Source organism: Tachysurus vachellii, chromosome 24, assembly GCF_030014155.1.
Source record: "Tachysurus vachellii isolate PV-2020 chromosome 24, HZAU_Pvac_v1, whole genome shotgun sequence".
Lineage (NCBI taxonomy): Eukaryota > Metazoa > Chordata > Actinopteri > Siluriformes > Bagridae > Tachysurus > Tachysurus vachellii.
In genome coordinates, this window is record NC_083483.1 from 7,544,619 (window position 1) to 7,567,955 (window position 23,337).

Sequence of the window (23,337 nt, forward strand, 5' to 3'; positions counted from 1 at the left end):
TATATTAACATGAAGATATGAGTGGAAATAATTGAAAAAAAATTTCCTGTCTTGTATTAAGATCTTGCAACCATTCATTAAGGGAGCTTCATCAAAAAGTGATGAAGGATGAAGGGGTGGGAAGGATGAAGTCACATTCCTATTACAGGTTCAGTGACTTTTACTTACTACTTGACACCCCTTTCTATATTTTAATGATTAATATTCAATTTAAAAAACAAAAACTCAGCCACTCACACTAATCAGCCTACACAGACAATGCACATGAACATCAAAGTGTATTCTTACAATATGGTACATGAGAGGCAGGTTTACAATACACCATGAAATATAAAATCACACTTCCGGGCATGTAACAGCACACAATAAAGGGTCAGTTCCAAAACAGGCACGGTCAAATGCAACAACGTCAGGCCAGTACCATGTCAGTCCATAGAATTTGACACCACATCTTAACAAAAAGGCCTTGAATAGAACATTGTTTACTCCAGGTTCCCATGGCAAAAGGCCAGTGTATTTGGTTACATATTGGACAGTGAGGCCAGATGGTCAATAGGACAGCGCAGGTCCTCTAAAGAAGAATATAAGTAGTGAACTGAGGAAGCAGATTAAAGTGCGTTTGAGCTCTATACTGGATGGAGCAAGTGATAGAAATAAAGAGTACAGAACAGGTGGGTGGGAACAAGATGCATCACTCAGTTAAACTAGACCAGGCAGAGTTCACAGGTCAACTGTCCCTCCAGCTCTGCTCGACGATGGCCGATACACGTTTCTCGTACTCGCGTTTGTTCTCCTGGTAGAGCTGGGCTGCTTGACTGTTGGCTGGACTGTTGGGATTGGGTTCATCAAGCAAAGACTGGAAAAAGAAGCAAACAGGGATCATGAAAAAATACTGTAATAGGTTTCAGTCTTCCACATCACAAAAGTTTAGCAATTGAACTTATGGCTATGACTTCTCTCTTCCCCTTTCTATCTGTATATATACACATATGCACGCGCATTTTATGACAGATTTCACTGATTTACCTGAATTGAGGTGAGAATTGATGAAACATCATAAGTCGGACTCCAGCGATTTTGCAGAATATCGAGACATATGCTTCCATCTGCATAAACTGAAATGTCATAAGCAGAGCATAATTAAGATTTTCTAGAAAGCTTGCTTCTCCCCCTCTAATTTACTCAACACAAAAATTAGATCCCTTCCAAAAATGAGCAGCAAATTTGCTCAAAATTGTGATTAAAAACAAAAAATGCTTAATATCTGAATGAGAAAAAGTGGAATTTACCATTAGGATGAAACATCTTGGAAGTGAATCGAACAGTGGGTGGTTTATTGGGGTATTCTTCAGTGAACTCCACAGTCAACTTGAACGTACCTGTAAAAAGATGATGTCCTACGTTACAAATGCTTGTAGTCAAGCCGTGTACTTAGATGTCATTTTACATTTACTTGCCTCATCTGATATTTTGGGGGATATGTTAAATGTATCAGATTCTCAGCACATGACTATGTGTATGCTATTCAATAATAATAATAATAATAATAATAATAGGATGGATTGGTATACTTACCATCTTCAAAAGGTGTGCCCTCTGGTCTGCAAAAAAGTAAACAAGCAAATTCTTAGCTTAGTTAAATGACACTCAGACAGAATGAGTGTTGCCTGCAAGCTGACAGATGCACCTGACAAAAATACATAAGGCCTTAAATCTAAAGCTTAGCATCTAAAATAAGTGCTTCGGTGCATCAAACATGACATGTTAAGAAACAAAAAGGCAAAAAACAGGCCCGATTCCCTTCGTGAGATTTTCTAAGTGGCAAAGCTGCTAAGTGCCTGTATGCTTACCCAAATATAACCGCGTTCCACACCATGATATTATTCTCTGATGGGGCACCGCTGACACCGGCAGGAGGATCCTCTTGAAGTCTGAATTAACAACAAACAAAATAGCATTAGTGATGATGTGGGTTGAAATATCCGCGTCAGGATGATGAGATACTGAAGTCCTACGGATTCGTGCTAAATCTTAAAAGAGCTGTAATGACGTTTGACTTTTCAGACGTCAAACTTGCATTAGAGGCGAAGCAAACGATCTGTGTCCAAAATACGATACTGTTATTCGGTTCTATGTCTTATATATTATTCTACATTACAACTATGTAATCATAGTATATCCATAAAATGAATATTTATAATCGAATCCAATCCAAGCAAGGTAGTTAGCCGTCCACCGACAGCGATAAACACCGACAGCTTCCTCGAATAATTCTCGGGTGATTCACCTTTTAAAATCCCTCATGAGCCTTCTACGGGCCGGAGTGGACATCGTTACAGGTAGACAGCAGCTCGGCGCGAATTGTTATGACAAAAATGCCTCAATATTGCAGCTTAAGTTTAGCTTTATATCAAATACACGCCAACGGCCGAGCAGTACACGTCAGCCTCTAGCAGGCAGCTAATGTTTAGAAATCTGCTCTGAGGATTTCAACGCGGAATTACAGACTGTACCATTTCTGTGTCAGGGTGACGTGTTTAATCACAACGTCTTTAATCCGCACCTAAAGTAGGTAATATTCGTTTCTTAAATTGCACGAGGATTTTAATTTACAGGAATTTGCCTTTGTGTGGACAGAAGGTATTACTGCCGCACTATTATAGAAAGACGTCATGCAGTTATATTCGACTCCAGCTATACACGTACAATGGTCGGTCCCGGACATGTGGGCGGAGTTTGAATGACGCAGTAAAGGTCGACGTGTGTGTCCGGAGACATGAGCTCGAATTTAGAAATAGCTTTCTAATCAAATTTCACCTTTTGTTTACTCACAGGCTGCAAAACCTGTGCACAGATCCCTCAGAGACCCGCAAAACAAGGCCAACAGTGAATCTTTTCTCAGAATCATAATGGATTGAAAAGTATTCAGCATTAATAGATTTTCAGGATGTAAATATCCAAGAATACAGTGTACAGTATGTGACAGATATACACACAATTCTTTTGTTTCATTACTTAGCAGGAAAAGCCTGAATTTATTACATTTATTAGCTATGTTTTTAACATAAATGGCTGAAAAAAGTTTGGAAACCTGTCCAATGGTCCTTAGATTTTGTATTTAGTTTGGCCCTTTGTCAGTCATTTTATATATACACCTCTAACGTCCATTCATATCCTTATAAATCATTAGGTTTGCATGTTTATGGAGTTACTTGGCTTTGAAGAGGTTGAAGGTCTGAGTGCACAGTTGTTAGTTTAATGCCAACTCTTAGGTTTGTGTATATGGATAGGAACAGGCTCAAGAAATTAAGAAAATAAATAAATAATTATATTTTTTATATATTTACATCTTGTTTTATTGACCAAGATGTCACAATGAAAGATGAAAAACTTGAAACGATGAAAAGTCAAAATGGAAACAAATAAGAGGAACACATTTAATCTCAAATACTTTCATGTAATCACAACACAAAAGATCCAAGGAATGTCAAAAATGTCATTTTCAAAACAAATACTTTTACAGTGATATTCAGTTTTACATGAAACTCATTCATCTCACCATAACAGGAAAAGTAGGAGCAGGAAACAAACCGTTCCATACATTTTATAATGCTAGTGCCAAACTAGGTAAGGAAAAAAATACTAATATAAACGGAACAGTCATGAAACCCTACCAAGGCTATTCTAATGATAAAGTAAAAACATAGGAAAGCTGAATGCACCACAGTTAACAACAAGTCCACTGTCGCTCTATTTATCAATCATCAGTTATTCTATTATACAAACATAGAATAAAATAAAGAGTTTCAAATAAATCAGATACAAATACCCCTTTGGTACAAAGGCCCCCACAAAGCAAACAAAAAAAAAATCTCCTCTACTGTGGCCTTTTATAAGGTGCAAGAGCAAAGTTAGGGTAAACTGGCTAAGGTTTAAGGCTGCTGGGTGGCTCTTTATGCCCACTTTTTTTTCCCCACAAACAGATGGACTATAACCCCTTCATGATCCATGAAACAGCTGCATGGCATTTAACACCTCTTGGTTGTAGTGCTGCTCAAGCTTCACAGTCGTTATGTGCTCATGGCGACTTCCAGTGTCCTCTAGGTCTTCAGCAGTGTCTCCAAAGCCATGGTAGTGGCCATAGTGCAGATGATCGCTGAAGTCTGATGAGACCGTGGCCCACAAAGGCCTGTGAGACATGTAGCTGCTGGGGCTGCCGCTGAGGTGCAGTGAGCCGCACATGTTGCTGCCCAGCTCAAGTGCATCAAGCTGGTGTGGGTGGCAATGGCCGTTTGTGTCAAAACTCTTCTGTTGTGCATGGCCATTGCTTAAGCCTTTGGCTATTTCTATGGTGCCATCTGTCATTCAAAACAAAACATGGGGTCAGAGAGAGCCAGACGGGGTAATAAGTGAAGATGAAGCAGCACATCAGGGGGTGTTTTGTGGAATACCAGCTCAAGTAATAAACAGCTGTCTAGTGTTTAAAGAGGGCAAGTTTACACTTCATACAATTCAATGTTTTTCAAATTTTACTGTTCAGATGGATGAATCCTGTATTCTTGTGATTTTATAAGGGATGAATAAAACCAGTCTGATACTGCATGTCTAACAAGCATGACTGAGAAACTTTCACAATTTTAAACAATTAATAATAAGGTTGTTAATACAAAACTGCCCTCAGTATAATACGGTTCTATCTAGTATTTCGCTCAAAAAAGCATCAACACATTTGAAACATACATTTAAAAATGTTCCAAACTCACAGGTAGACATGGGTTTACAAGGTTGTATTCACTAGCCAATAATCATCCAGGAACATTTAGACTTTGGCCTTTCTTACGATACATAACTTGATGAATTTCTGGAGCTCGCTCCCAAGAATTTCACTCACCAAGGCACATGTGCTGTGGTTATGTGACAATAAAAGTGACTTGGCTTGACTTGATTCTCAAGTCAATGCTGATTATCAGCTAGCTTAAGTCTGAATTAGATGCTCTAGATTCAACATATGTAATATGAATGCAATATGATTGTTTTCTAATAAAATTAAGGTTTCACTTTTTAAAATTAATTATCAGAATGTAACAATTGTTCTATGTTACAACTGTTATTCAAATATACAAAAAAGAAAGAAAAAAAAATCCAATCCAAAATGAAAACCTCAGAGTTCTGTTAGTTTACTGCCTAAAGTTTGTTTATGATCATCCAAAGCAGAAGACCACCAGATAGCATTTTATAATTTTATAATACAAGTCATTAATAAGGTCATTAAATTTTTCGCATGGTGAAATATAAGCACCGGAAATGTAGATGATAAATCTGATTAAACGTGCATTTTGGGAAAATCTATACCAACCTACATGGGATTTTTTCCCCTAACAGATTACAGGTAGGCATAAGAATTCGTACAGCGCCAAGGAGCAGGCTCCACTATGTATGATGTGGGAGAATGACTGTCCATTGCAAAACTGTCCACATGAGTTTCAGTGTCAGTAGGCAAAGGTGGAAAATGTCCAGCCGCACCTGATTGGTTGTCTGGGGCAGATTCTACATGCATACTTTCAATATCCTCCTCCATCGCACTGACAGGCTTCACATGAAAATCTATGCCTAAAGGAAGAATCAGAAATTTGGTAAATATACATACAATTCCTGCTGTTTCATGGCCCTTCAATAAATTGTAGCATTTATTGACACTTACAATCGATTCTTGCTTTCTTGACATGATTAGCCTCTGAGCAATCATGGAGCCTCTTCCTATTGGTTACCCCATTAAGAAGACTCCGCCCCTGGATGTGGGTGAGGTCAGTTCCATTAAGGCCAAACCCATTTAGGTGCTTGAGTTGATTTTCTGCATTGGAGAGGAGCTGAGAACAGTCCTGGAAGCCTTGTGCACGGGCCAGGTCGGCCGCAGTCAATCCGTTTGCGTTCCTTAATCTGCACAGCGAAGAAAGATGATCGGTACAATGTCCAAAGTGATTAACAACATTGACTAATCAACAGGGGAAAAAAATCATTTTAATCAATCATTGTCATAATCAAAGAAATGTCTACTGTCCCTATTACTGTTTTTTTTTTTAATTTTCACTGAATACACACTGCAAAATGAAAGTATATGGTACTGAATACCTGCATTTTCTTATAATTTTCTCTCTTTTATATTAAAAAAAATATTTATTATTTTATTAAAAAAAAAAAAAAAAAAAAAAAAAAAAATACATTTCACTATTTATACACTTATTTTCAATATTCTTATTTTTGGCTCTTTAAGACCAACCCATGATCATTACAAATTATAATTGGACTCAGACTTAATGTTTATTCAATTTCAGTATTGATACTATTTTTTTTTTAAAGATGCCATTTATTCTAATATTTCATACAGTACCCATATGCAGTGTGTAGCTTAGAAAATAAAAGTATTTCTGGATGAACCAACCCATTTAAAAAGGTCTTTTTCTTTATAAACAAAGAAAAAAAATGTTGAAATGTTAACACAGATAATATAAAAGTAGCCCATAATTAGTTTGAATGTTTAGATTATGATGATTAATAAAGTGTAGTGATAAAAAAAAAAACAAATAACTAAAAATAATGTTAATCCAATTGCACTGTATAAAGAAAAAAAGTCTTTTTAAGAAAACAAAAATTAAAAAGCAAGACTATCAGAATGTTTTGTTACAACAATGAAATTATTATTGAAACTATAAAGCAATTAAAAGTTTTAGAGCAATTAAAAATTACTACAAATTTGACATGCTGGCATTGTGGTAGACGATTCCTCAAAATTAAATTTTGAGTAACTAAAATCACTGTTTTATAAAAACAATTTTTAATTCTAATAACTTCACAAACCGACTTCACTAAATTATTAAACTGAATTGTTAATTTAAAAAAAAAAAAAGTTTAAAAAAAAAAAAAAAAAGTAGCATAATAAGTAATAATGGTTCACAAGACCAGTTGAAATCAAGGTGGGTTCATCCATGAATGTATTGTTTCTCCTAGACTCTCCCTAAGCCACTACTTCATTCATGTACATAAACAATTCATTTAGGGACAAGTCCTGAGCACAGAAAAAAGACAAAGTTAAACAGTTTTGAGACACACACAAAAAAAGTCATGACTGGCTCTCCTTTACAAATTCCTACCTACAATCCCCAATCTTAAATAGAAAATGCTTCCAAGTGCATCAGTTTTATTTGAATCTCCTGAGAGACAGAAACGAACAGATTAAAAGCATTTCTAGACAATGCCAGACAATGGTTCAAAATTCAACAAGCAAATGGAACGAATAACAGAATCGCCACTGCAGGCTACAGTATGGAAACGACCTATTTATAGCAGTCAGAATAAAAAACACGATCATGTTACAAATGCTGTGTAGCATTAATCTTGAGTATAAATAGCAACATGATGCATCTGTGTTTGAAATAAACTGAACAGAACACAATAAACTTTACTCTTGAGTAAAGTTTGTGTGGTACGTTAATTCAATCCTTTACAATTCTAAATTAAAAGTGTACACATACAAAATCTGCTTTAAGTTAATAGAAGGCATATGCCAATATTATTCTTTCTTTTTTGGTGAAAAAGAAATTAACACCACAATGATCTTATCATGAGTATCATATCTCAATATTTTAAAAGGTCAATTTACAAATTAACTTCTTTTAATAATAATAATAAAAAACCTCAATAGCCCTTGTAGTGATCAGCAATGACAAATACTGTGATACAATATAATATTAAATATTGTGTTAAGTTTACACATACTAATTTGCTCAGATCTCAAAAAAGCAGATCTCCCACCTAATGTCCATGCTGAGTTTTTGTCCAGTTGTTGTTGCCTGTATCCTCAACAGTATTTCTTTTTTCTAAACTCTTTCAGTCAGGCGTTTGTCTGTAAAACAATACTTAAGGAGTCATTAAATAGTGGATTTTAAGAATTATTAATAGCTTCTTTCTTCTCAGTGCTATGGGATTTCTAAGGTAATGCATGGATCTGTCCATATTGTTACATTAAACAGAAAAATACACACAACACCAGGATTTGGTCATTTGTGGTAGATGTGTTAGTTTTGTAATATTCAGCTCAGCGTAGTTAGATAAAGGTAGTCATTTATTTCGGCTATTTTTTTCTAGTATGCTCATTATAACAAGATACCAGTGTAATATGAAAACAGGAACTTCCCTTTCTTCAGTCAGTCATTGTCTGGCATTGAAAAGATAAGCTATTTATACATATCTTAAGATTGCACTCAACATTAAGCTTTAGTACACAAATTTGTAATGAATTTGCTCATGGAAGCATTTGCTTTCATCATTCCTGAAATGCTATGCTTTGCTTTGTGAGCCTAAGCATACTACTAGTAGTACATTCATGCTAATATCTACATAACCACATGTAAGATGTTTTAATATCATTTCAGACTAGCTACCACACGAGTCTTTCCTGCAAACTGAAAAAGAAAAAAATTAAATGACAAAAATCTTAAAGCTGATGCTGTCTAAGCAAAGCATGCATGTCTAAACAATACTATCATTACTGATTTCCTAAAATCAAAACCAATCACCGCAAGAAATACCTCGACAGTTTGCCAGTGTGTAGATACTGAAGGAAGCGATAGTGAGAACACTCATTGCCACAACTGTAAGGGTGTTCGCTGAAGCACGTGTGGCAGATTCAGCAGTTTTTGGAATGCTTCCCCCTTTTCTGGGCTTTACTTGAGAAAATCATGTCATGTTCAATATCAATGGCTGCAAAACATTGAGATGTGTAGGGGTTTTCCTTCTCTGTAATGTTTCACAATGGAGCTTCAATAAGTTGTTTTTTTTTCTTTTGCACATGCTACTTTCAGAAAATAAAGCAACATAATTTCATATAGGTCAAACTCAAAAAGGTTCAACAATCATACATTTATTTCTAGGAAGAATAAAAACAATTGCACATTTGCCTTTATAGAACCTACACTTGCTGAACCAGGCTAATCTTGCTAGCTAGATGGCATTTTATGCAGAATGACATTTTATACAATATTTCAGAATGCTTGAGGGTTGAAAGCTCATTAAAAAAAGAGTTTTGAATGATTAATGCCGCAGGCCTCATGTAGTGGTGACCACCTCAAACGGTTTTAAGCAAAATGAACTACTGCTGCCAAGATGCCCCCCCCCCTCCTTTTTAGACTCTGCTCTGGTTTGATACTGAATGGTTTGAGAGTTTCAATATGGAGGAGATTAAACAATGAATTATGTGATAATCAAAAACTGCCTGGAGCTTTTATCCTAAGTTGATCTTTACGCATTTTAATTAACCTAGTACCTAAGTACTAAGTGACATGAATTAAATTAAAGACTAACTAACTGATTACATCTTCAAGGCAAACATCTGTGAAATTAATAGATAATGAAACTACAGAACAATCTTGCCAACAAAAACATACAAAACTACTCATTTAAAAGACTTAAACTGATGAAACTAGATATCGTATGCAAATGATGACTGCCAAAAGACTATTATTTGTAATATTTACTCACTTAAATGCAAAAAGTTCTCATGATCTACTTTCACCCTTATATTGGGTAATTTAATCAAATTAATTGAAGTTTCCTAAATTTTATTGCATAGTTCTTGGCATAAAAGCTAGTATGCTGTAAACAGCAAATATTTCTTTCTTTCTTTCAATCTATGCATTTTTCCTCTCTGCACCAAAAAACTGGTACTACATAAAAGCAACATGTTTATTTCCCAGGCCAAATTCTTTGTTGCCAAATCTTATAAATATGAAAACCTTCCAGGTACAGTGTATTGTTGCATACATAGTTTGGGTAATTATGTGCTTTATATTTAATATGAGTATATATTTAATCAATATGCATCGTAAATAGTAAAGTGCATTCGAACACCATCTCCTATGTAGCTAAAAATCAAATGCTTTTTCTTTAAACTTGCAGCAGAAGTTCATTTAGCCACCCTTAAATTACACACACATGCAACTGTTCAATTATTTAAAAAAGTAGCAAACATTCCCACTTACATTGTGCCTACAATGTAGACCTACAATGATTGTCATTTATTTACCTAAACCTGAAAAAATAGAGTATAATATAGTAAAATGTTAATATTAGTTCATCAAAATTTAAATCACTGAATCTGACAGGAATCCTTAAAGACCCAAAGTCAAGTTTTAAACATGGAAATATTTCTAAGCACTTTCCTCTATATGGAAATATTTCTTAGCACTATACGTCACAGACAATCAAGCAGATTGAAAGATTTCCTTATTTCAACACAATGAAAATCATAATTTCATCGTAATATGTTTCTTCTTGTAAAGTTTGACCTTTACAATTCTGAGGTAAAAAAAAAGCTATCAAACAGCATGCAGAACCTTAACGTTAGAAATTATCATTTACGTTTACAGACTTGCAATAAACTAACAATAGTGCAATATTTTTTATTTGGCATTTTTTTGGCAGCAATTGTAACTACTGTCTAAGGATTATTTATGTAATTACACACGGTCCAATGGCCAAATTTAAAAAATAAAAATACTATTTGTTACTGAATGTTATATTCATTACTGAATTATTATTAGTCCACCAAAATTTCTATACATTAGCAAAAGCTGAACCTCTTGAAGTACCAAAGGTAAATCTTTTTATAAATAATTTAATCAAATTGTGGAAATTAAGCGGTACTTTATTAACATTTTTATTTACTTTTATTGTTTGATATGTTAGGTACTAAAAAAAGAATTATGTGAAAAATACATTTATAAATTTACATTATGCATTTTAAAAATGATATATATGGCTATGCCACAACATTTTTCTACCACGCCATTAATGTTTAGTGAGAAAATAACATCTTAAAGCGATTCTGAATGACAATCAATGGCTACAGAATGGTTACAGACCTCTGCAAATTCTATTAAATCTATTTTGATAAGCACAATGGATAGAAATGTCTGCTTTTGAGCTCTCATGTTTATTAAATGTATTTTTTGTGTTCTGTCACCACTTTTTTTTAGGAATTTGAGGTTGAATAGAAAATAGTAAAATGGTTAAACTCTCTACAATCCCTTACATAATGTAAAAATGAACCCTAGGCCACCCGCCTAAAAACCCCACAATGAGCTTTCCTCTCTTCAAGTACAGATTTTAGCAACAAACACACGAGACAAGTTTAACCACTGCCTTAATCCATTATACAATTATATTACACTTATTAAACAAATGCACAATCCTTTTCATGCCAATTGTCTTCACATATTTCAAAAAAAATCCGGTGATAAATGTAATATTAGGATTTATTACAGTACAATTGATTATGTGATCTTAGCTTGCTTAGGATTTGCTTTATTGGTTAACAAACTGGGAATTACAAGATGTTGTAGTCTGAGGAATATTATAATTTTAGTTTGATGGCAGCTTTTAATCACACCCTGAGTGTGACATGGAACAGAAACTGAAGCCGGTTAATGCTATAATTTACTTGATTACTTATGACAAGGCTTCACTTTAATAGACGCCAAGTCGAGTATGTCAGACGTAACGATCTACACAACTGATGTACGTCAGAAACATTACACAATTGTTAGGGATTCTAATTTTTCCTAATTACGAAAAGAACACAGAAGTGCAAAAATAATTTATAACTATATAATAAATAAAAATAAATATTTACTTTATCTAAGAATAGCCATTCAGTTACACAAATTAAGGCTTTGAAAGTCACATTTGTGGCTTTGTATAGTTCTACAGGGCAGGAATTGTGCATTTATTTGTTTTTTGGCCTAAAAGAAATATGGCTGTTCTTTTAACACTCATGAAAGAAATTCAATTACTTAACGTCAAACAAGAGGTTAAAAACAATATTTGAAAAAAAGAGAAATCCACCAAAAAACCTTGGTCTGTTTCATACCAATTGCATTATATACGGTACACAGAAGGAAAATTTACATATTCTGCTGTTTGTTTTTTTCCATACATCAGTAAAGGCTAAAATTGATGTAAAAATACACTTTAGTTTACATTCGAGTACTGAGTCAATACATCTAATAAAAATTTAAAACAAGCTGCACATAATCTACTTATAGTTACATGTAATGTAAAATGGGCTTGAAGAAACCATTCACATTTGGTAAAAGTGTTTGGGTAAATAATTCTGCCAGTAACACGAGGCATTTAGCATCATCTGACTCATCTGATTCATTTTTTTGGTGGATATCCCTTAAAGACAGTGTTATATGGTTAATGAAAGTGTAACAATGAAAGAAGTAGCCTAGGACTACTTACTCTGGTTTTGCACCTGAAAACAACAGGGTATTGATACACTCCATGCTACCTGCCCTTGCAGCTTTATGGATAGGGGCTTCACCCATATAATCCTGAAACAACATAAATGGCAAAGATGAAAGATTTAATAGGATATATTGATTCAAATCACAATCAAACAAAACATAAGTGCACTTTTATGGTTATACCAGTCAAAATACATTCCAACAAGTACTGCATAAAGTGATCATAGAAAACAATAAATAAATAAATAAATAAAATAAATAAATAAAATAAAAATGGAAGCATGCATTATAGTGGCAATTTACATTCAGACCAGGCTAAGATGGAGCTTACTTTCATCTACTGCAACTAGCTGAAGTAGGAAAAAACCCTAAATCCGATCTTTAATCCCCATAATATTAGGCACGGATTACTTAGTCCATAATTATAATCATATTTAATCAGTTTCATGTGCCGTTAAGGCCTCCTGTCACCAAAAAAAAACAGGCAGGAGGCCACTAGTGTGTGGTCAAATGCCAACATGGTAAAAGTGGAGCAAATCTGTGCTTTCTGAAAGAAGGATGCAGTGAACTCCCTCTAGAGGTTGGGAAAACATACCAACTTTCTTCTCATTAAAAACAGCAGAATGTAGGTCAAATCACAAAATTACAGCAGACTCTCTGATGCCACAGGGATACTAATGCTCTCCTCCATCCAGCCCTGATTATCATCATTACTATACTGGAATGTGCACTGTTCATTTTTAAATCTGATTATAGTCTTTTCTTGCTTGTCATCTGGAGTTCTAGCAAGAAAATTCTGCATCATATGACATCTACTATAGTGATATTTAAGCGGGTCTGGGGACATCATGGTGACCAAGTCCTTGACCGTTTGACTTTCAGCAACACCAAAAGCATGACAAGAGACATGGTCTGTAATGGAACTGTGCAGTCAGCAAAGCTTAAACTAATCAAGCTGCCATGGAGGGGGTTGGATCAAGTATCTTGAGGGAAATGTCCTACAAGCCGTGGTAGTCAGATTATCTCTGAGGAATATAAACATTAGCTGACTGTTGAAGAGTATGCAGTTTTTTCATATATTGATAAAATCTATTATTTTTAGATATCATTAAGTATTTTGTTTATTGTCCATGCTTGATTCCAGACAACGTTTAATCAAGCATTCGGTCAAAGACAAGCCAGGATGATCCTGTACAAGAGGATTTATACTGAATGGCAGGTACTTTATGTGGGCAGCTGAAAGGTCTTTAGTTTTAGCATAGCAACTGTTGATCTCACCCCCCTTATGTTTTTTTTTTTTTTTGTTTGTTTTTTTTAGAAATTATGTAGTCTTTTTAGTCTTTATAACTCATAAAAAGACACTATATTGGTTTAAGATATTAAATAATTTGACATTATCCTCTATTATTTATTTTACACAGGCATTAGTAAGTTTGTATTCACAACTACAGAGTTTGATAAGAATGTAAAACACAGCCTTCTGGAAAATGCTGTTTCAACAATCTCACTTTGCAACCATAAAGTTGTGCATCTCTAAAGTTTATATCTGTCCATGCACAAAAATCTCTGTTTAACGTACAGTCTACAGCTCTACACATTGTGCCATTTGAGGATTTACCCTCAATCTCCCTTACTGTAAGTGATGTTTTAAGGTCATCTTCACTGTGTGAGACATTCACTTAAAAATAACAGAGGTTAATTCTTGTCCTTTTCCAAATGGATATCTTTTTAAATTTCGGTACCAAAAGACATTTTGAGGGCTCGAGCAGACCAACAAAAAAGCGTTTTCTTCAAAGCAACAGCACTTATGATAGGCAGGTTCTCACCTGTCTGTTGATATCAGCACCAGCCTGCAGGAGCCAAACAAGGCACTCTGGGTGTCCACCAAATGCAGCAATATGTGCCGGAGTCTGTGAAAAGCGCGTTGTCACAGCATTCACCTCACAGCCCACCTGTACCAACCGCAATACACACTCCAGCTGTAGCAAGGAGATAAGAAAAGCAATTACTGAAGAAAAGATGGCAACCAACTAATGACAAATCTCAGACAGGCAGCACCATGTTTTCAAATCTAGTCTTCATGTCGTGCTGGACATCTTTACACACACAAAACAGCCTGTAGGAACATTGTTTAGATCACTAGCATTTAGTGACTATTTTAATATTTATAGTTACCCACCAAATGGCTCAGTAGTTGAGGCAGCCTTCAACCTATTTAATTCCCTTTTTTTCCCCCAACATCCAGAAAAAGAAAAATTTACTTTCTGTTGATTTTACTCTATGTAAACACACGGAAAAAATATCTCTGTGTTCTAGAATGATATTTATAATTTATTTCTTTTTCCAAGTCACATTTTACACCATTATTTTACACCATTGGCCTCTGCTCAGGGAGTTTCTGTGGAAACTTCCGTTAGGGTTGGAGGCTAAAAATAGCAACAAGCCGTTTATATATATATATATTTAAATATTTAAATCGTGGGGAGCGCCGCATTATAAGACAATGGTACAACCCTTAAAAAACTAGAATTATGTAGTTAGTAGAGTAATTCTTATAGTTTTCACACTAAAAAATATAAAACAATGTTTTTAATGAATGACAGAATCCTAAACACTTAAGTTCACGGGAAAAATAGTGACAGTGACAAACAAAGCCTCCCTTCAACACAGTGGTTTTGGCGGGTCGCGTTTTATTGGCTCTCGATCCACCAATCAATGACGTACTTTTCTCCGCGCGCGCACGCACTCACCCCTGGCTGACGCGACGGTGCTAATTTTCCTCTGCAGCTATCGTCAATACGAGTTAATTCGGAGGGGTGTGTATGGTTAAGGTAGTGGCGAATACGTGAAACAAGACGTGGAACACGTAAATAACATCTCAAACAACTGGGGAAAACCCACCGTTTTATCCTGTTTAAATACACACTCACTGCTGTCACCTGGCAACAAGCGCGAGCCACTACTAATCTGACCTAAATGTCACCACCGCTAAACATTTCTTATTAGGTATGTATTTGTCACCTAGTCAGACATGCACGTAACACGATGTAACTACCTTTCCGAAGTGTGCCGCCCAGTGAATGGGAGTCCAGCCGTAGAAGGAGTCCTCCGCCTGGAGTTGTGCTCGGTCGCTGGGGCGCTGCAGCAGGGAGCACAGCGCGCGCACGTCTCCGTCCCTGCACGCGCGGTGTAACGGGAAGCGCGTGTTCAGCACCTCGTCGTTAGAAAAGCCCAACTCGATGCCCACCGACATTTTTCCGAAACTAATAGCGATATTATAGTGGGACGGATAAAATATCTGTATATTTTCCAGGAGCACGCCGTACAAGTCCGTGAGGCTCCTGCTCAGACAACAAAAGACAACCGCGCACACTCTGAAACTTAAGTGAGTTGTGCTGAAAACCAGGACCGGATTTTAACTCTGTGTATGGCGGTAGCGGCGAAAACCAGACAAGGATTATAGTCTTGGGAATCGAATTTACCCCCTGTGTTTCAGAGGAGAACTGTTCCTCATTTTTTTCCATTTACTCACAAACGTGTTGAAGCATATTTCGTGGCTATTTGGTCTGGGAAACATTCTTAAAATGCACTGAAACATGTTTTTATCGGCACTGTATGGAAGAACACCCTAAAATTGTTTTGGAGATATTCTTGTTCATCAGTTGTAGGAACACAATTAAAAATAATTGTTCATATATAGATATGGCTTCACCAATGGGCTACTTGCATTCTGGGCTATGGCATATTTCTGTTTAGAAATAGTGCAAATTTTACATCACCGTTTACATTAAGAAGTGCGGTGAGACAGCTAACATTAGGGTTATTGTTTTGTTTTTTATACAATAAATTTACAAAGTCATAATGTTGGGCTAACATTAGATATAAGGTAACATTCCATTAGCAGGAATATTTTTACCTTCATATTTCTTTATGTATGATGAAGTATTCTTCATGACGCTTTTCTACAGCTTACTAAAGAGAGAGAGTAAGTGTTTTCACAGATGAACGATGAAAGTTGTCAGTCATGTTTGTGAGCTCCTGCAGACCCCGGGTGTAAAATTGTGCAATTGCTTTAGAAGTTGGAACTGTAAGTACTGTTTTGACATGTCTGAAGTGTTTGTGCAACAAGCCCATTAAACACCTTTCAGAGATATATATGTCTCCCTTGCTCCCTGTGCCTCCCTAGCTGGATAGGGCATGAATCATTATATCAAGTACACAAGTTTGGGCACTGGTAGGTACCCTGATTCACTACAGATTGGAACAGTGATGAGTTAATTTCTGTCACTCATTAGTCATTGTACAATCCCAAACATTTAAAATATTACAATTTTTATGTCATAGAAATTTGGTAGCTTAATCACAGTTGTTTCTCTAATAGTACATCAAGCAGGATCATTGATTAGCTAGTGGATTTCTTTTAAATCGTTAAAACACTTCCATTTCCAGTAAGGGAACATAAGATGTGGGCAATAATGCTGCATTGTGGGATTTTAACCATTCTGTGTAAACTCTTGAGATTGTTGCATGTGCAATTCCCAGGCAATCATAAGTTTTTGAAATGACCAAAATAGCTCATCTGTCACCAAAATCCATGCCAACGTTAAAGTCATTGAGATCACATTTGTTTTCCTTTCTTTTCTTTCCTTTCCTTTTCTTTTCTTTTCATAATGCTGCAGATAACTGCAAATGTTAGCTTTCTTGAATAGTGTGTTTCTGTATCAAAAGGCGCTATCACTAGAAATAACCAGATTTCTTTTTGCAGATATAGATGGCTAAAACATAGAAGCCTGACATGTCAAAATTAGCCATTTGTTAAGCCACATATTCTCCATAGTGGTTATATTGGATGCTTTCTAATGGATGCAATACAATCTAGCAGAGTCCTTATCTGTTCTCTCTCAGAAACATTACTGAACATTAGTGTTAGCACATGTTGGGTTTTTGGAGAAGCAGGAAATTAAAGTGATTCATGTACAGAATTTCAATGAGACTCCTTTTAGAAATGCATTAATTGTCATGTATTCAGTTGGCGATTCTAAAATATGTTGAACACAGATGTAGGACAAGATATAGAAAAATAACCTGTATTCTCAAAACAGAGTGTAATGAAATATAATAGAACTAAAAGTATGGCATAAAGGAGTAAGACATTTTGGAAAGTTGTGTTACAGGAAACTAATCATTTTTGAGGTGGTGGCAGTAACTCAGCTTTGTTTCAGATGTGTGAGGGAAAAAACTGAGCAAATGTTTGGATAAACATAACGATAAAGGGCTATTTTCATTCCACCATACTATGTGTCATATATAAAATTGAGCAGACCAAGTTTACCTCAGTTTTGGATCATTTGGATCATGATTATAAACCAGTACCCAGAAGAACCAAAAGGGGGCGCCAGGCTGGCTACATCAGAGGTACAAAATTACCTTTAGTTATAGCAGTGAACTGTTAGTTAGGCACGAAAGGTCTAGGTTTCTCAAAATGCAAGCCTCAGACTTTACTAAAGTTCCACCGTTAGCTTCAAGAGAGGTAACATTACATATCTTTTTTTATGTGTGCTTATTTATCAGCCAACCTCAACTATCAGCTAATTTGGGTAAATATATCTAGCTAGCATTAGTTACATATAGAATTGCCAAATAAATTAAAGTACAAATTATTCCCATTTCAGAAATAGAAGTATTTTAAAAAAGACAAAATAATGTATTTGACTATGAAAATACACTTCTTAACTCAGATTTAACTTAGCTAGCTAACCGTTTTATTGCTGGTAGGATGTTCTTGTTAGCATAGACTTACTAGCATTATTTGCTAGTAAAATGTGTCATATTAAGGACAGATTTGTGCGATAGGTCAGTATTTTTCTAAATATGACATCTTAAATGAACTTACGTCGTTTTTACGGTCAGTATCGATCACGGTTAGCTTGTATTGCCGTCGCTACACGCAGTGTCCACAAGATGGCGCTATCGTGTCACACTGTGGTTGTGTCACTTTAAGTCGTCTTTGGCATTGGATGTGTATTATTTATGTGTATTTATCACATTTATTTGATTCCTGTGTAACCTAAGTGCAAACAAGTGCGAAGGAACAAAGTAATCAACTAAAATCTCTCTATCTCTTTATTTCTCTTCTGTAACTTCTTTAGACTGGGCAGCATCAAAGTGGATTATCGAAGCTTAACACAGGAACACTGTGTGTGAGTTTGGAATACACCCTGGCTAGGATTAAAGTTCATCATGCATACACCCCTTCACACATTCGTCCACACCTAGAAGCAATTTAATATTGCACATCCACCTCCTGGTTTCAGGCAGTGGCATGGTCAAAACAATACAGGTACACTTAATGGTACTTTTTGACCAATCCTTGTAGGATCCAGAAGGCGACTGTTTCGTCAGAGTCCGAAAGCGAGACTTGGAGAGGCTGTGCACTGAGGTCATGCAGCTAAGGGAATTTCTGCCTAAAGTCATTAATGGTGATTTTCTGGATGCCCTGAACAAAGCTCGCTCTCTGGAGAAATGTAAGACGAATTAATATTCAGGATAATTATGTTTCATTTTGTTTAGTTTCTGTACCTCTTTTCTTACACAGGGGAACCTGGAGCCTATCCCAGGGGACAAAGGGCACACCCTAGGCACGCACACACACACACACCCATTCACACTACAGACAATTTGGAAATGAGGGAACACCCAAATCCTGTGCTGAACCTACCCCCATTTGTTTAGTAATGTTCCATTATGAAATAATGAGAGAAATCTATTTGATATTATCTGGAATTACATTACATCTGTATTGTGTTGTATTGTTCCACATATCAAAATAATAATAGTTTAATCTCACCGTATTGAAAACAGGAAAGGGGCTTTTTTTTTTTTTTTTTTGCAAATATTGCAAATTTTGTGACCACAAAAAATACATTTCTTCTATGTATAAATTTGTTTACTGTAAAACAAATCCTCCAAATTGGTTCACTGTCCCCTTAAAGCAAAACCTCACTGCTCCCTGATCATTTTTATTCTATGATTAAACATTTCTTTCCTAACACTAGTGGGCTGTTTCTGGACAGTATCCACTGAATATATGTGAATATAAATGGCCTTAACAGTCACCGACCCAGTTGAACATTTCGGAGAGGTTTGTTATACAGCACTCTCCCTCACTATCATCAGAGAAACAGTTGTGCTATGATGCTTTGTGGGAAGTCTCTTCATGTACTGCTTGTTTTACAGTTCGAGAGCAGAGTCAGCAGGAGCACCAGCAGCTGAAACAGGAGTGTTTGCACCTCTACTCCCGTCTTGATGCAGCACAGTCTGAGTGCCAGAGAGAGAAAGAGGTGAGGACAACAGAGAGACAAAAAGAAGCATCTGATTTAGTAAACAAAGGTTGGAACAGAACAAATACTACAAAAATCCACAACATTAAAGGTGCAGTTTATGAGGAAAAATTGAGAAAAAACAAGAATTGGAATATGGTGATTTTATACCCAGATACTTGATTAAATTGTATTTTTGTATTTGTATTTTTTCCTTAATTTTACATATGCACAGACATACTGGAGACTCTAATGTGTTTGTTTCCCCTCAGGAGAAACTAGTTCTAAGGGAGCGTTTATGGGAGAGCCGTGAGCAGCTGCAGCAACAGGCAGAGTTCTGTACAGGCCTGGGTGCCTCCACCTGCACTGTACTCTGGAGCGCTTCCCGTAGAGAAGAAGCTGTACGGGACATACTGGCTGATGTGAGTCACCTTAATAAAGGCGTCTGTCATTAAAATTGTCTGACTTAAGACTGAAATGCCGTAAAACCTTAGTCCAATGTTAAGCCAATGTACTGTACTACACCTCATATTACATCTAATACAGTATACCTCATCAGATAATTGATGGGTATTTTCATTTCTGTTTACATTAAGCAGTTTATATTTACTTATTATGTAATTATGTTCTTAGGTTAACCAGTCCTCATAGCAGCATGCTTTAAAATGCATTAAAATGGCATTAAAATGCATTAAAATGTCTTATGATCCAAAGCCTATTCATATATCAAGACCAGCATTTGTCTGATACTGTACATGATGCAGATATCTATGTTAATGTACTGTTGTTTTTCTGTATTCTACCCATATATAATATAGCAAAATAAATAATAATCATTAAACATATAGTGGTTCAAGCTTATATGCAGGCTGTTTTTGTGTTCTGCATCTCATAATCAGAAAAAATGTAGAGCTTTAAAATATATAATACACATTTAAAGTATATAGATAGAAATAATTAACATATTTGCTAACATAAAAAAGTTTTTTTTAAGTTTTTTTTTTTATATAAAAATAATTTCCTCTTTTAAGTCCTTACATGTTAGTTTTAATCTATATTTTATAAAGCAGTGTGCAGATGAATCAATGAGCAGCAGGTGTTTTTGAGTAAATCTTTATATCTTCATGTTCAGATATGCACGTTCAGCTTACATAACAAAAGGGCCATTTTTGTTGATTTCCATATTAAATTAATTGGGTCTGTGATAAGGAAACGTTCTGTGTGGAATTTCCGCTACAAGTTCTCTCCATATCTCCTTCTCTTCAGTTTATTTACACCTTCCAATAACATACTGGTGGGTTTACTGGCTACTCAAAATTGCTCCAGAGTGTGTATCATTGTGTGAATGTGTCGTCTCTGGGGTGTATTCCATTTCTCCCTAGTGTTCCCAGGACTGGATGAAGATCCTTTGTATCCCTGACAAGGAAATGTTTATACTGAGGATTCTAATAAACCTTTATGAAATGAAATGTCAGTATCAGCAGAAACAATAAATATTGTAAGATTGTAATATGAACCAGGAGCTTTTGGCAACACAGCTTTAGGGCCCTTAGTACATGCTGTGTAAAAACAGAAAGCAGTGATGACTGTTTTTACTGGTTCTGCCTACCACTTCTTCATGTACTGCTTGTAGAGCAACCATGATTGGTATTTTTTAAAAGAAATTACATTTCTGTTGGTCAACACTGTTCAGATTAGTGCTATTACTGTATACATGTTCACCTCTTTTATATGTGTTTATCTTTGGGAAAGGGAAAGCTGGAACCATTCCTTAGTGTTGCAGGTCAAACCCTGGAGAGTTTCGTTAAATCTCTGGACGAGGAAGAAAAACCCCAGCAGCAAAACTACAATTCCCATGAGCACCAGTTTGTGCTAGCACTGGCTGGTGTCATCACTAGTAAGGGTTATGATTCATAATGATTTTTTTTTAACTTTTTTTTTCGTGTATACAAACCAGAGTCTTTGCTTCAATTGTTGATTTATTTGCAGATCTGGCGGCTGTTACTTGTGGGAGAGACTTCATTTCTAGCTCTGCGCATGTCTTGTTGGACACAATTATGCAGCTGCTTGGGTTAATGAAGTCAGGGGTATTTCCAAAGCTTAAAGTGTGGGTTAAAACACACACACATACACACACACAAACAGACATATACACTCAATAACCACTTTAGTAGGCAAAGAATCTACACCTTGTCATTCATACATAAAAAATATGACCTGGTCTTTTTTCAGTTTAACTCTGTGAGCCTCTGTGAGTTTATCTCTATCAATGTAGACACAGATTTCTGCTCTTCGCTAATGAGAATGGAATCTGATATGATCTTCTGTTGTAGTTCATCTGCCTCATAGTTCAACATGCTGTACATTTTAAGATGCTTTCTGCTTGTCACAGTTGAGTCAAAGTGAGCTAATTTAAGTTATTTGAGATTGAACTAGACTATTCTCTTATGACAAGGTATTTCAACCTGCATAAGTTATTTTTTTTCTCACCATACTGTATTTAATCCTTCTGTTTTATCTGAGCATTAACTGAACTCTTGACCAGTATTTATGATAATGCATTGCACTACAACCATGTGATTGGTTGACTGGGTATTGCATGAATATACAGAGCTGTAGGTGTTCCTAATAAAATGGCTAGTGAGTGTATAAACACATACACTCAGTTTTGCATTGGAAAATGCAATTCCAGTTTGACTTATTAAAAAGATATAGCTTATATTAAATAATGCCTTCATGGACTAAATATAAGCATGCTCAGCAATCTGCTAATGACCAGATATTCTAGTAAAGCTGCACTCTTTCTAACTCACATTTGTTGTGTGTATGTGTGTGTTTATGTGCATGCAGGCTGATGCTGATGGCTTTATACAACGTCAGCCTCAGCATAAATGGACTGACATACATCAGCGAGAGTCCTGCACTCCTGCCTCTTATATGTACTCTGCTTGAAGGTGTGTCTATGTGTGTGTCTATGTTTGCATCTGTGACTGTGTGTGAGTGTGACTTGAGTCAGTGCAGCTGAGAAAGGCTTCAGACCTTATCTGATCTCAGCTCTGACGTCATGCCAGCTGAAATGTGGTAGGGAGGATTAAGAACAGCTCCCACACTTTCTCTCTTTCACACCCTCCATCTCTCTCTCTCTCTCTCTCTCTCTCTCTCTCTCTCTCTCATAGTAAGAAGGTTAGCCCAAGTTTATTACCATTTATAGTCATTGCGCACATGCGCACATTGTATGCATTGTGTAAAGCTTTGCTAGTGTTACCTCTGGCACATTAATTACCTAATTACCACATTAATAACCTCTAATTGTGCATTGCCCTTTTGTACAAACCACACCCTGTTCAATATTACACGTTCCCGGTTTTTGCCAATCCCTAACATTGCATTATCCTTTATCATCAACAAACTGGTAGTCAACATCATTTAACTTGCATGGACAGTTTAACTATATGTATTCTATATATGTATTGTTACTGTCAAACAATGTTGCTGTGTTGTGATCAATGGTTGATTATTTTATGTTGTTTGTAAGTTTGGTTTAAATTCACTAAGGTGCTTTATTATTTTGTATGTTTCATCATCAGACCGGGACATAGAAGTATGTCTGCAGGCCCTACGGCTGCTCCAGTCTCTGCTAGTGGAGGGTGACATATTGGCCCAAATCAGCCCAGACCTCCAGCATACCATTCCAGTGGAGAGGATCCGTCAGCTGT

General features: G+C 35.9%; 3 protein-coding genes across 5 annotated transcripts in view; 1 reads left to right on the forward strand and 2 right to left on the reverse strand.

Annotated features, from left to right (window-relative positions):
• The first annotated feature begins 59 nt into the window (after positions 1 to 59).
• The window catches only part of hsf2bp (heat shock transcription factor 2 binding protein), a 23,708-nt gene continuing 430 nt past the window's right edge, over positions 60 to 23,337 (forward strand). Inside the window, exons 1-9 of one of the 3 annotated variants that reach the window (XM_060860939.1) lie at positions 17,706 to 17,832; positions 18,452 to 18,502; positions 18,679 to 18,826; positions 19,539 to 19,642; positions 19,894 to 20,043; positions 21,374 to 21,518; positions 21,611 to 21,728; positions 22,472 to 22,575; positions 23,209 to 23,337. The exon at positions 23,209 to 23,337 is cut by the window's right edge and continues 430 nt beyond it. In XM_060860939.1, coding sequence (XP_060716922.1) covers positions 17,785 to 17,832; positions 18,452 to 18,502; positions 18,679 to 18,826; positions 19,539 to 19,642; positions 19,894 to 20,043; positions 21,374 to 21,518; positions 21,611 to 21,728; positions 22,472 to 22,575; positions 23,209 to 23,337 — 997 coding nt within the window. In that variant the 5' untranslated portion in view covers positions 17,706 to 17,784. Of the gene's footprint in view, positions 149 to 14,945; positions 15,309 to 17,705; positions 17,833 to 18,451; positions 18,503 to 18,678; positions 18,827 to 19,538; positions 19,643 to 19,893; positions 20,044 to 21,373; positions 21,519 to 21,610; positions 21,729 to 22,471; positions 22,576 to 23,208 lie in introns of those variants that run through there. The other 2 variants (XM_060860941.1, XM_060860942.1) reach the window with 2 other exon arrangements.
• Positions 260 to 2,639, reverse strand: LOC132839783 (ubiquitin-conjugating enzyme E2 A-like). The gene is made up of 6 exons (XM_060860944.1): positions 2,288 to 2,639; positions 1,851 to 1,931; positions 1,576 to 1,601; positions 1,290 to 1,379; positions 1,027 to 1,115; positions 260 to 856 (listed from the first exon to the last, which is right to left on the reverse strand). The coding sequence occupies exons 1-6, from the start codon at positions 2,329 to 2,331 to the stop codon at positions 728 to 730; spliced, it is 459 nt and encodes a 152-aa protein (XP_060716927.1). The 5' UTR covers positions 2,332 to 2,639; the 3' UTR covers positions 260 to 727.
• Positions 3,424 to 15,686, reverse strand: ankrd10a (ankyrin repeat domain 10a). Its single transcript, XM_060860938.1, has 6 exons — positions 15,358 to 15,686; positions 14,129 to 14,281; positions 12,298 to 12,389; positions 5,702 to 5,937; positions 5,524 to 5,610; positions 3,424 to 4,358 (listed from the first exon to the last, which is right to left on the reverse strand). Exons 1-6 carry the CDS (start codon positions 15,553 to 15,555, stop codon positions 4,000 to 4,002), a joined length of 1,125 nt encoding a protein of 374 aa, XP_060716921.1. The 5' UTR covers positions 15,556 to 15,686; the 3' UTR covers positions 3,424 to 3,999.